General features: G+C 38.2%; 1 protein-coding gene across 2 annotated transcripts; it reads right to left on the reverse strand.

Moving 5' to 3' along the window:
- Positions 1 to 5462: 5462 nt before the first annotated feature.
- On the reverse strand, positions 5463 to 10246 carry LOC137725569 (transcription factor bHLH155-like). 2 transcript variants are annotated; one of them, XM_068464296.1, is made up of 10 exons: positions 10020 to 10246; positions 9450 to 9611; positions 9125 to 9209; positions 8393 to 8452; positions 7970 to 8089; positions 6589 to 7779; positions 6395 to 6496; positions 6128 to 6268; positions 5835 to 5960; positions 5463 to 5748 (listed from the first exon to the last, which is right to left on the reverse strand). In XM_068464296.1, the coding sequence occupies exons 1-10, from the start codon at positions 10112 to 10114 to the stop codon at positions 5659 to 5661; spliced, it is 2172 nt and encodes a 723-aa protein (XP_068320397.1). In that variant the 5' UTR covers positions 10115 to 10246; the 3' UTR covers positions 5463 to 5658. The 2 variants fall into 2 exon arrangements, with proteins under 2 accessions (XP_068320397.1, XP_068320398.1); XM_068464297.1 differs by lacking the exon at positions 8393 to 8452.
- Between the last annotated feature and the right edge of the window lie 1709 nt (positions 10247 to 11955).

Below are 11955 nucleotides of genomic sequence, written 5' to 3' on the forward strand. Positions count from 1 at the left end.
AGGCAAAGGTTCCGGGCAATCAATTCCAAATCTTGAGCTTGATTCCATGTGACGACTGATTGCTCTCTTTCTCCTTATCCTGCAAGTGAGAACAAAGACAAATGAAATGACAAGGAGATTGCATGATATGAAATACTCTTGCTCTCGTCCTTGATGATATGAGATAATCTTGCTCTGGTGTGACTGGTTTTGAAGAGGTATTCTTGGAGAGGAAGAAAACTGAGTATTTCGAGATGCTTTGTTGAAGATGCATTCTCGGAGATGAGGAAGAGTTAGGCATTCTTTCAAGTCTACCTTGTTATGGAGAACGAAGGTCGACATATATAGAGATTTTTCAATAGCAAGTAATGGTGTTATGCCTTTACTCTTGTCAACAACTGTGGTGTAATTAGAACAGTAAGATTTATGCCTTTTCAACTTTGTCAGAGATCTTTGACAAAGTTGCACGCGATATCCGAAAAAGTTGAGATTGTGTCTGAGAAATGCCAACGAACTTTATTCATGAAAATCTGGCTTTTGAAATTCGGAGAGCGATGCCTCTTCGATCTCTGAACAAGTGGCTATGTTGCCTCTTCTTTTATAGAGACATCAATTGTGTTCAAGAGTATGCTCAGAAAGTTACTACCTGTAGAAATTTTTCCCTTCTTGCACTTCTAAGATTTTATTTGACCTTATTTTTCCTTCATCATTTCTGAAAATGGCTTGCCCATCTAACATTTGCTTAGATTTGAGTCTTAGGAGTGATACAAACGAGCAACGTCAAGATAATATATGGCATCCTTCCTTCTTATCTTCTAATGGTCCTCTTACAGTTGGGGACTCTGTGATGAAGAATAACATAACTGCTACTGTGGTAGCTATGAATCTTCTCACTCCAAAGGATAACAGAATCCTTGCAAAACGGTCTGATGAGTCGGCCGTTCAAGACTCATTGGCTCTCAGTGTTCAATGTGCGGGCTCTGTATCCAATATGGGCCAACGCCTACTTGCTCGAACTTGCCAAGTTCAATCATTGATGGCTGAGGTGGCAAGTCTTAAACAAGAGATCAGAGGGCTCAAGCACGAGAATAGAGTGTTACACGTGCTTGCAAATAATTACTCAACGAGCATGAAAAGAAAGCTTGACCAGCTACAGGAATCCGAAAGTCGGATTCAAAATGATCACCAAAGGTTCGTTGCTAGATTCCGAAGGCAACTGATGTATTCCTCTTCTGGTGTTTTGTCAAGTACTGGGGTGTCACATGATCAATCTCCAGTGCCTCCCCCTTTTGGGGTATTGCCGAGTACTGAGGCTTCACATGAGCAACCTTTGTGAAGGCTTCATCCTGTTTGTTTGTTTTAACTCATGTGTATATACAACTCTTTAATATCTCGGAGATATTAATAGATAAACTTTATTTCATTCAATGTATTGTGCTAAATACAATAAAGCATATACTTCACTAAGATGTGATACTTCTGAACCAATATCAATTTATCTTTACCCTCACGAAGATAAATGATCATTCTTAGTGTCTACATCATTTGAGTATTCAACTCATAATCTTCAATCCATATGATTCTTTAATATCATAACCATCATTGATAAGATTCGTGTTGACATATTGATCGATCTGCAATTCAAGACAATATTTCTCTCAACACTTTATAATCTTTCTAGACTCTTTAGGAGTCCCAATCTAATGTCATCGACTCTTGCAAGAGATTTTAGTATGTTGCAACAATATCATAATGAAAGTACCTACTAAGGCAATTTATACCATCCATTGGTATTTAAGTACATATTTTATGCTTTACCCTTCTAGGGTTTTCTTCAAGCAATCTGAATCCTTCAGGGATTTTCTACACTTCATGACACATTTTCCTTTGGAATATATACAGAGCAATTTGCTCCCATGTATACTTGAGGGATTTACTTATGGAGATATGATGTGGGCGACTTATAACCCTTCGTATATAATCTCCATTCATATGAACTTGTTTATAACCTTGCGTCATATCATGTGAATGTATTTCACGGTATTACAAATGCCCATATGTAACCTTTTAGGTTCAACATCTTTTGGCTATTTGTATTGCATTCAAGTATATAGGTCTATTTTTCCATGTTTTTACAAAATTTTAATGGAATTGCCTTTCTCCATTTTGGCCAATAATTTTGTTGCTGGAAAAAGAACGGGACTCAATATCAACACAGCTCATTGATGAATTTAGTAGCTACTTGTAAAAACCAAAATTACCATTGGTTATCATCAATCTGTGATCCCATATTCTCATGTGCATGCGCATGCATAAATTTTTTTCATTTCTTTGGATATCCATTGCCACTTCAAGGGCATTACACTATCTCTTCCAAGATAGTCATAGTTTAGAGAATGCGGATCATAATCTCCTTTTGAGCATTACAGAGCTTGGATTTTAATCTCCACTTCGGGAGTTGAGCCATTGGAACCTATGCGTCTATCATGCTTCATGCATGAGACATCAACATTCCCATGTCCGCGGATTGTCCTTTCTGGGACGTGTATCCATGCAGCGACTATCATGTTTTCAGCATGTTGCAATTATGCTTCGGGAATGCAATAATTCAGTAGTGCCATATTCTTCTTCTTTCAAATGACTAAACCTTTTGAGTTTGAAGGTCTGCCACGCTTCAGGCATGCAACAAATAAATCAATGACTGCCTCATCATATTGTCCAACAGGGACATTAATTCTTGTAGGTACATTTGCAGCAAGTATATGTGATTTCATCACTTTCGTTGCATCATTAAATGCATCTGGCATTTGATTTGTATATCGTTACATCATTCAATTATTCTCACTTCGTTGTTATATTGATTGCTTCATGAATCAAAATAAGACAAATTCTTTTCGTTCTTCTGGAACGGTCTTTTCTCATCATTCTTCTGGAATGATATTTTCTCATCGTTCTTCTGAAACAAAGTTATTTTCTCCCCCTAACGGTGGGAAAATTGTCTTATCAAAATGAGAATCCGCAAACCACGCGGTAAACATATCCTCAGTCAAGGGTTCCAAATATTGAATGATAGATGGTGTTCAACGTCAATGCCCAATCCGCGATGATGCCTCATTTCAGTACGTTGTGGCAGTGCAATAGGCACAAAGAATAATACAACCAAAAACTCGTAGATGTGTAATGTTTGTTAGTACCCAAACATGAGTTGTATTGAAAAATATTGATGGTTGACAACATGTCTCAACCGAATCAATATTGCATCATGTAAAATGATATGTCCCCATGTAGAAACTTGGCAATTTCATTTTCATTAGCAAAGCGCGGGTAATCAATTTCATCCGCTTAATAAATACTGCTGCTAAACCATTTTCAGTATGGATATAAGCAACTTCTGGTCCTTATTTATTAGTCTGTAGACTGAGACTCTTATGGCTTTTATTGCAATTAAGTTGAGGCACTACGGCACTTCAAACTTACTGTACTCATCAAGGAACTTTATGTCCTGATCTTAAGGATCAAGAGACTTCATGCCTGATCTTTTTGTATGATGGAACTTCGAGTCCAATCATTTTATATGATGAGGATCAAAAAACTGCAGGTTTTGATCTAATCAAGGAACTTCGGGTCCTATATATACTCATCGTAACAAAAGAAGTACAATAAATAAATCAAAGCAATATGCGGTAATTCCAGCCATAATGAATCAATTGCATTTAAGTAAATAAAGCTTGTGATAAGGGCTTTAATTCAGCATCATACATATAAATCAAAACTTAAAGCAGTAGATGGTAAAATCGTTCATGATAAATAAATTGCTTTAAAGTAAATAGAACTTATGAAAGGATTTTAAACCAACACCATTCACATAAATAAATACATATATATATATATATTTTTCTTTCTTTTCATATGGTGTAACACCATCCCAAAACTGTTACCCCCTTTTTTTTTTAATTGTTATTTTTTTCTTCTTATTCGTTTACATGTTGCATTTTTCCAAAAAAATTGCCTTTTGTTTTCTTTCACATGGTGCAATGCACCTTTCCAAAGCTTTGGCCCTATTTCACTTTTTATTCTTTTCTGTGCACAATTCCAACACATCAAAGTAGCTCTTCTGGAGCTTTATGGTTGCTGTCTTTTCTTTGCCCTGAGCAGAAGCCATCCTACTTAATTATCTCTCAACTTCTTGTAGGTAATGGGGAGCTCTAGGGATTTTTCAAGCTTAATTCAGAGGACTGCAACCCCATCAAAAGACAGTGGCCATGGGCATTGGGCCGAGCAACGTAAGACTCAAAACTAGAATTATCTTGAGTCCTCGAGATCCGTCTAGAACAACACGATCTGGGTTTCCAAGTTTGATGAGATTCTTCTAGATCTCTGGAAACTAATTATTAAGTACGAGTTTTCTCATCTCGTGACGACTACAGGTCGTAAACTTCAATTCTAACCGAAATTCGATGGGGCGCTTCTGGCACGGTGGGAGAGACGGAAAATGGACATACATTTGCTTGTTTGGTTGTACCCTTGTTTGTCCGAATTTATGGCGTTATACTTTCCACTGACATGAGAGCTTCTCATGCTGATAACGTATTATAAAATCGATGGTGTGTGCAGTGGAATAAATAAAATAAGACACAGAATTTTCGAGGTTCCTCTACAGTCAATGTGACTGGAGTACATCCTCAGAGCAGCAGTGGTGCTTCCATTATAATAATAAGAGTACAAAATAACTCTCTCTATTATCCTCTCTCCTCTTCCTCTCTTTTCTCTCTTCCTCTTCTTCTCTTTTCTCTCTTCCTCTTCTTCTCTTTTCTTTCTTCCTCTTTTGTCTTTTCTTTCTTCCTCTTCTTCTCTTTTCTTTCTTCCTCTTTTGTGAGCCTCCCTGGCTTCTATATCCCCATTCGTTTTATAAACAAAGAGAATACTATTCACTTTACAAATTTTCCACAAATGAATAGTGAAAAACTGTGCATAAATAGTAACAAACTATTCATGTGGGTCATCCACATATTATTCACAACACTAAGACCTTTTTCTAGGATGTGATGTTCTATGAAGTATAATTAAGCTATTGTGGCCGGTCCTATTTGTCTCTATGCAATTCTTGAAGCTTTTCAAACTTTTACATCCAAGTTGTTTTCACTCTTTTTTCTATTCAATAAAATTCCTTTTGATTTTTATTATGAGTATACGTAACTAATTTCCTTTTTGCTACGATGAGGCCACGTCTAGAAGATCCGCTGTTCTGTTCATCTCTTTCATCATGTCGATCACTCCAAGTTTGTTGATTCATTGCGTTTTAATGACATGAGACTGATATGGAGTAACAAGTGCTATCAGAGAACGGTTCGTGCTATTAAGACCATAAAGGAATCAGACTGTCACTTGCATATTTCTCTGCAATTTTCTGGATATACACACACACACACAAACGAATGCAGTGTTGTTCTTAACAAATGACAAAGAAAGTACAACAGGAGACGGAAAATAATAATGGCACCTTCACTCTCTACAAAGAAGGGGGGGAAAACTGCTCCAAGCGCTTTTCACTCTTGTTCTTTTCAATTAAAAGGTGTGTTCAAACAAATGAAGAAGAAAACCGTAATTGGCAATCAGAAATCACAAACGACTCACCATAATTTACAAAATAACCTACAGAGACTCCGAGAGCGAGACAAGCTATAACAGTTGCGCAGGATTCTTGGGCTGCAACATCTGGACAAGGGACCACAAAACATCCATTCTGTGTATGCTTCTGTTGTTTTGCCCCTGCAGTCATTCGGAATTCGAATTTAGTTCATGGTAAGTCAAAAAGCCAGTCCATTTTATAAGTGTCTACATTTTACTGATCTTACCTCAACCACAAAACATATCCATGTCTTGTCAGCACGGGCTTCTGTCACGCCTTTTAAGATCGTCAGACCTAAGCTCCTGATAGCTTCAGCTATCTCTAGAAAATGACTGCATTCTTCGCACATCAGCTGCACGGGGAAGAATTCTTTTAGGATACTAAGAATTTGATAAAGACAAAAAAAATCATATCGGAAAAAGAAACACATCAATAAGCTTCATAATCGGACTGAACTAGACACAATCAAGCACCTCTCCAGGAGTTTATGTATAACACTCACTCAGAAGTATTACATACCTCTACAACCATCTGGCCATTCCTGTTGAGATTCTCCACTATTATTGAACAAACTTTCAGATTGCCACCCACCTCCACTGCCCAGCTTGATCCATGTTCATAATTGGAGGATCCTAGCATGCTTGTTTCCTTCGGACACAACTGTGAATTAAGCATTACGATCAATAAACTTTGTACATTCTTGCTAATGCTTGGTAAACAAAAAATGATGGTTGAAAGTTGACAAATAATGCCAGGCCGTAATATACTTTTAACCAAAACATTTACCTTTGCATCAGTACATTTATTCAGTTTGTCTGCATGCTTAGTGATGCTTTGTAGAAAGACCATGTGCTTGATTGTGCGCTCCAGCAGTGAATCAATACTACACTGTACAGTTAACATGAAACGTTTAGCACATATAGAATGAATAAGGACAACTTTTACAAGGCCAGAAGCCAGACAACAGTTTGGAAAGTCACCTTTGCTCCAGTAGGTATTATCTCCCGCAGTTCCTTAATACGATCTTGGATCAATTGCCTGTCCCTTGGCCTAGGTCTAGAATTCTCACCAGGTCTTGCCCTCTTGCTATTTTTAGATGGTCCAGAAGACCTCTCCAGCTGCTCACTACAACCACTAGGACAAGGTGATGAAAACCATTTTGGGGATATCACCCCGCATACCCCTGAAGAGCTCAAGCATTGTTGTGTGTCCTCTGCCATAAGAGAGGGCTGATCAACGGAATAGTTTTCCGAATCAACTGTATGGGTAGTATGGCTAGAAGGCTCTGGATATTTTTCAGTTGTCAAAAGAGACTGCATTGATTTACAGAAAGATTTTTCATTTTTAACATGACTGCCACTTTGGTTAACATTAGCCACTACTGCTTCAAGAAGGTGCTCTTGACAAGCATCAGATGTCATCTGGCTAGTGTTCATCCCCTCAGGCATCTCAGGAGTAATTCTATCTCCGTTCTTCCCCACCACCCAATCAAAATAGTTACCCTTATTCAGAAAACCTGGTCCAAGTGCTTCATGCAGCTCACAGCCAGCAGGGAAGGTCATTGATGTACTAGATGTGTCCATGTGACCTGATTCAGTTTGAAACTCCAAGTTTTCCAGGCCCTTCTGAAACTTAATGACTGAGTGTTCCCTTACATGCAACACCTCATTATGGTGAAGATCTACCATGTCTGCATTACTCCTTTCATGTCCAGCAGTGTTGAGAAATGTTGTAGGTAAGTCTGCAAAATCACCTAAATTAACAATTTCTTTGACAGGATCATGTGATAATGGATGGGCATAGATCATCGAGGCCATTCCAGTATCTTTGCAGCCACTAGTCTCCCCTTTACGCTTCCTGCTATTAAGTAATTCTACACCTACTAGTTTGCAATGCTCCATACTGAGAGCGCTTGATTTTGACTGAGGTAGTTTGCCAATCTCAAGGCACCCTAAGTTCGATGACTCAAGTCCTCCATGGTTATTAACCAATTCAACTGCCTTTTTCAGACAATTTTCAGGCAGTGGAAAAACGTAAGAACTATCACTGTCTTTCCCAAGATGTGGAAAAATGGACGACCAAATTTCTGAGCTTTCTCTGTTTGTGGCTGTATCTAAATTATTTACGCAATCAAGAACCCCTGAAGCCAAACCTTCCGGAGATATATTTGTCTGAGAAAAAGGGAAAAAAGGATACCAGGTGTCAATGACCTAACCTATCTGTGCACAAGAAAATTCAAAAATAAATTGCTTCACATGTGTACATGTATAAACCAGATCGCTGCATGCACACACGAGAGAGAGAGAGAGAAGGGGGGGGGGGGGGGGAGGGGGAGAGAGAGAGAGAGAGAGAGAGAGTTACCGAGCATACTGAACTGTTTATGCTAGATTGCTTTGGATTACGGATATCCTCTACTGGGGAATCTTGAAGAGTCCTAAAAACATCTGTGATTTGAGATATCAGCCTCACATTTTCAGCTACCTGCACCTCTCAAACAAAGGAAGGGAAAATGAGTATACATTTGAAATATATAATTTGCAACCATAAATAACTTATTCATGGTGGTCGAAATGCAAACCATAATTATTATGCACAGAGTTTCAAAATGTCAACCACTATGGTCACCACAGAATTAAATAACAAAGTTGCATAGACTAGAACGGTAAAGTGCACAACACTATCTTCATAGTTATAACACCTCAACAGAATTAAGAAACAAGCACATGCTATCCTGTGGACTAGAACGATTGAGTATTCATTATTCACCAAAAACAAAGAACTTACTTTATTTAAAGAACCAAGCTGTATAACTCCATGCGGAACAACAGCCACAAAAACAATGGTCTACAGGAAATAGAAAATAGTTTAATTCAGCATGACATCCAGAATATCTGGTAGAAACGTTTATATAATCATATCAAAGTAAAATGCTTATATAAGAAAAGAATTTGTCAGTGAAAGTGTCAAAACCCCAAACAAACTTGCATCCAGCCATCAATCTACCAGTCGCATACAGCAAGACAAATTTAAATCCATCTCTTTCCTAAGAAAGAACTTACCAGAAACGAAAGTTCATGACTATTATCATTCTGGTCAATGAACGGAGCATAAGGTTTATATGTGTAAAACGGATGCCTAAATCAAACTAATAAACAAATAAAACAATATTGCAGGCAGTGCCATAATTTTCATCTTTTCTCTTATTATGGATGGGCCCAGAAAAAATAACAGTAATTACCAAGTGTATCACATAAACAATACCCTCATCTATCTTTAATTTGTTTCCATTTCATCTTCTTTGTAGTATGGTATCTCATCAATTATCACAACTTCAAACAAATCAAAACACACAGAAAGACAGAGAGAGAGAACAGGCATACCCTTATGCCAGCTGGAAATTGCCGAAAACATAAAATTGATAAACAATAAACGACTGCAATGGTTAATCAATGACACACATTTCAAAGTAAAACTATGCTAATCAGTACCATTACTAAAAAGTAATAAACCATTTACCTGAAATGGTGAATAGTTATTCTTAACAAGATTATCAGCATAAATCCACTGATGCTCCCCAGTAACCGCCACTTGTCCAACAATCCTGAAGGGAAAGAATAAAGGAAAGGATTAATGCAAATTATGAAGTTTTTATTCTTTTCCTTTTGTTTTTTACATGCTATCAGTATCAGCTACTGTAATCAGATAGATGTAAACAGGAAAGACAGAATTCGAGGATAAGCTTAGTACAAAAATACTGGCAATGGTTTATGAATTTAGAATTCTTCAACCAAAGCTTTGAGAATAGGCATTATGGTAACTAGAAAGTGACAAGAGTAATTACCCTTCCCCCAGAGTATATACGTGATTCGACATTTTAGCCACAGCTAGCCCAAGGGGATCATGGGAATAATCGCTATCATGCAATTTATCCAGAGTCTTCCTACTCTCGGAAGAATCATGTTGCTCATAGTTGTCATAGTAAGCATCTTCACAAGTCAGTACCCTGCATAATGCAGCACACCCCATGTCAAAATATTACGAGGGACATGTAACTGCTTATAATTCATTAAAAGGAGCTAGACATGTACATGCAAGTGAAAATTTTCTCAGTAACCATAGTTCTACTTCAATTATTACACGCCGAAATGGATAGCAAGATCTCTATTATACTGAAGACCAGATATGGGAGAAAATAATATGACTTAGGAACTACTTGTCCTCAGACATTACTTTCTTTCAGTACTACTATTTTCTTTTCGCTTTTCGGGTTGAACTAAATTCACTTACTCTCAACCAAAAAACACAGAGACAAAAGGGGATTAATTCAAGAACCATACAACACACACAAAAACAATTAGAATTGAAATAAAAGTGCATCAGTAACAAGAAGAAAACAAGTAGGAAAACTCACATTCGAGCTCGATGCTTGAGTTTCCAGAAAATGGCATAGTTCCACTCTGTATTGAAGCAGAGGCTTCTCAGAATATGATGCAAGTCAGTCCCCATCTTCTCCTCCCAACTCCAAAGCTTTTTTTTTTTTTTGTATTCCTAATCAGCCTCTAAACAACAAACACCCAAACAAACAAAACCCCAACCCAAAATTTTAATTTTGGCAATTTTGGCGCCTAATTTCGTGCTCTAACTTCCCCTATACGACCCTCTACCCGCCTGCTTCCTCCGTAGCCCCGCTCGCCGCTTTATCGGCGGTCCTACCGCCGCTAACAGCAACCGATCCGGCCCCATTCCCCCTCACTCTTTAACCGCAACCCCCGTGCTCCGCTGCCAATACACCACGCTTTCCTCAACCCCCTTCACAGACTCTCAATTCCAAACCCTATAAATACAGAGTCAGAGGTCTCGTTACAGTCTCTGCATTCAGCCATTAACTTGTACGGAAACCTCGAAAATTCTACAAAATAAAATCGAACAAACAATTAGAGAAATTGAAAACTCCCCCCGCAGCTTTCTGACGAAACTTCAACGAGACGCGATCGATTTGAACCTAGCTTATATCCGACGACATGGATCTCTCACAGCAACAACTACAAAGGTAAGAAATTTTGAAAAATTTAATTTCTGGGAATTGTGAGGATGAACTGTTCGGATTCAGACTGAAGATCTGAGAGTTCAGCAGCAGCTCGCTGAAGAGAGAGAGAGAGAGAGAGAGGGTGGAGTAGCTCTGAAAGCTTGAAGCTTTAGCTGCGAAATGAATCAAGTGTAGCAAATTTCAAAGCTATGAGCTGCATTGGCTGCCATTTTTAACGATAATGCAGCTTTTTCCTTTTTCTAGAGAGAGAAAAAGTAGAGAGAGGGAGAAGCTTCAATGGCTTTTTTTATTTTCAGAGAGAGAGAGTGTGAAAAAGAAGGCACTTTTTGTGCGAATTGCGACTCGTTTAATATAAGCAGTTTACCTTCGCACGCTGTTCATCTTAGCTTTCCTTACAGTGCGCCCGATGAGCTACAGTGCGCATCCTTGTGCGATCACTGGCCGCTCGCCACTAGAACGGTAAAATCGCCCTTTACGTGATCGTACTCTGCGCATCCTGCGCACTTTAGCACGTACCACCTTTGTGTTCTGAGAGTGATGGGAAAGGGTTAAGGAAAAATAGTGGCTCAAGGCCTAGGAGGAAGAGAAGAGTGATGAGCAATTGGGGAGTTTATCATTGATTTCTTTTATATTTATATTGAAATTAAATTAATCTTAAATTTGGGGGTATGAGTACACTTTCTAGGTAGTGTCCCTTGATGGCAAACAACATGATGCCCATGTGAGGAAATCTGCCCTCCATTTTCAAGGGTACAAACAATCCCCACCTCTTTTCCAAACAAAACAACAAAATCAAATGAACTTACCCTCTCTTCCTACTCCTTTTTTTTCTCACTATGATCTTTTTGCCCCTAAGCTGTGAAAATTTACACCCCCTCATTTTCCAATGTTCCCTTTCTTACATTTACTAAGTTACCGGGCAATCATCTTTGTGAATTTCGAGATTCGAATTCGATACTATTTCTAACATTACGAGAAAAGTCAATAATCTTAGTAGCTTACGATTTATTGGTATTCATCTAAGTTGAAAGTTTTAAGTTTGATTCTCATAATTGATGACTTCAAAACTTAATTATGCTTAACCCATTTTGTGGCTACATGACTCAACCGAAAGTCGAATCCCAAATATCATTGTAAAAAATGTTTAATGAGAAAGATATAGCAACCAAACATGTTTTAGCATGCCCAACCTTAGCACACGACAAGCAAAGCGATAACTTAGGTCCTAATTTCTCCCTCACGTATTAGGATTGATCTGGCAGAGAAAGAGTCCTCTAATCTGAGAAAAAAACACATTTAA

Source organism: Pyrus communis, chromosome 2, assembly GCF_963583255.1.
Source record: "Pyrus communis chromosome 2, drPyrComm1.1, whole genome shotgun sequence".
In the NCBI taxonomy this organism is placed as follows: domain Eukaryota; kingdom Viridiplantae; phylum Streptophyta; class Magnoliopsida; order Rosales; family Rosaceae; genus Pyrus; species Pyrus communis.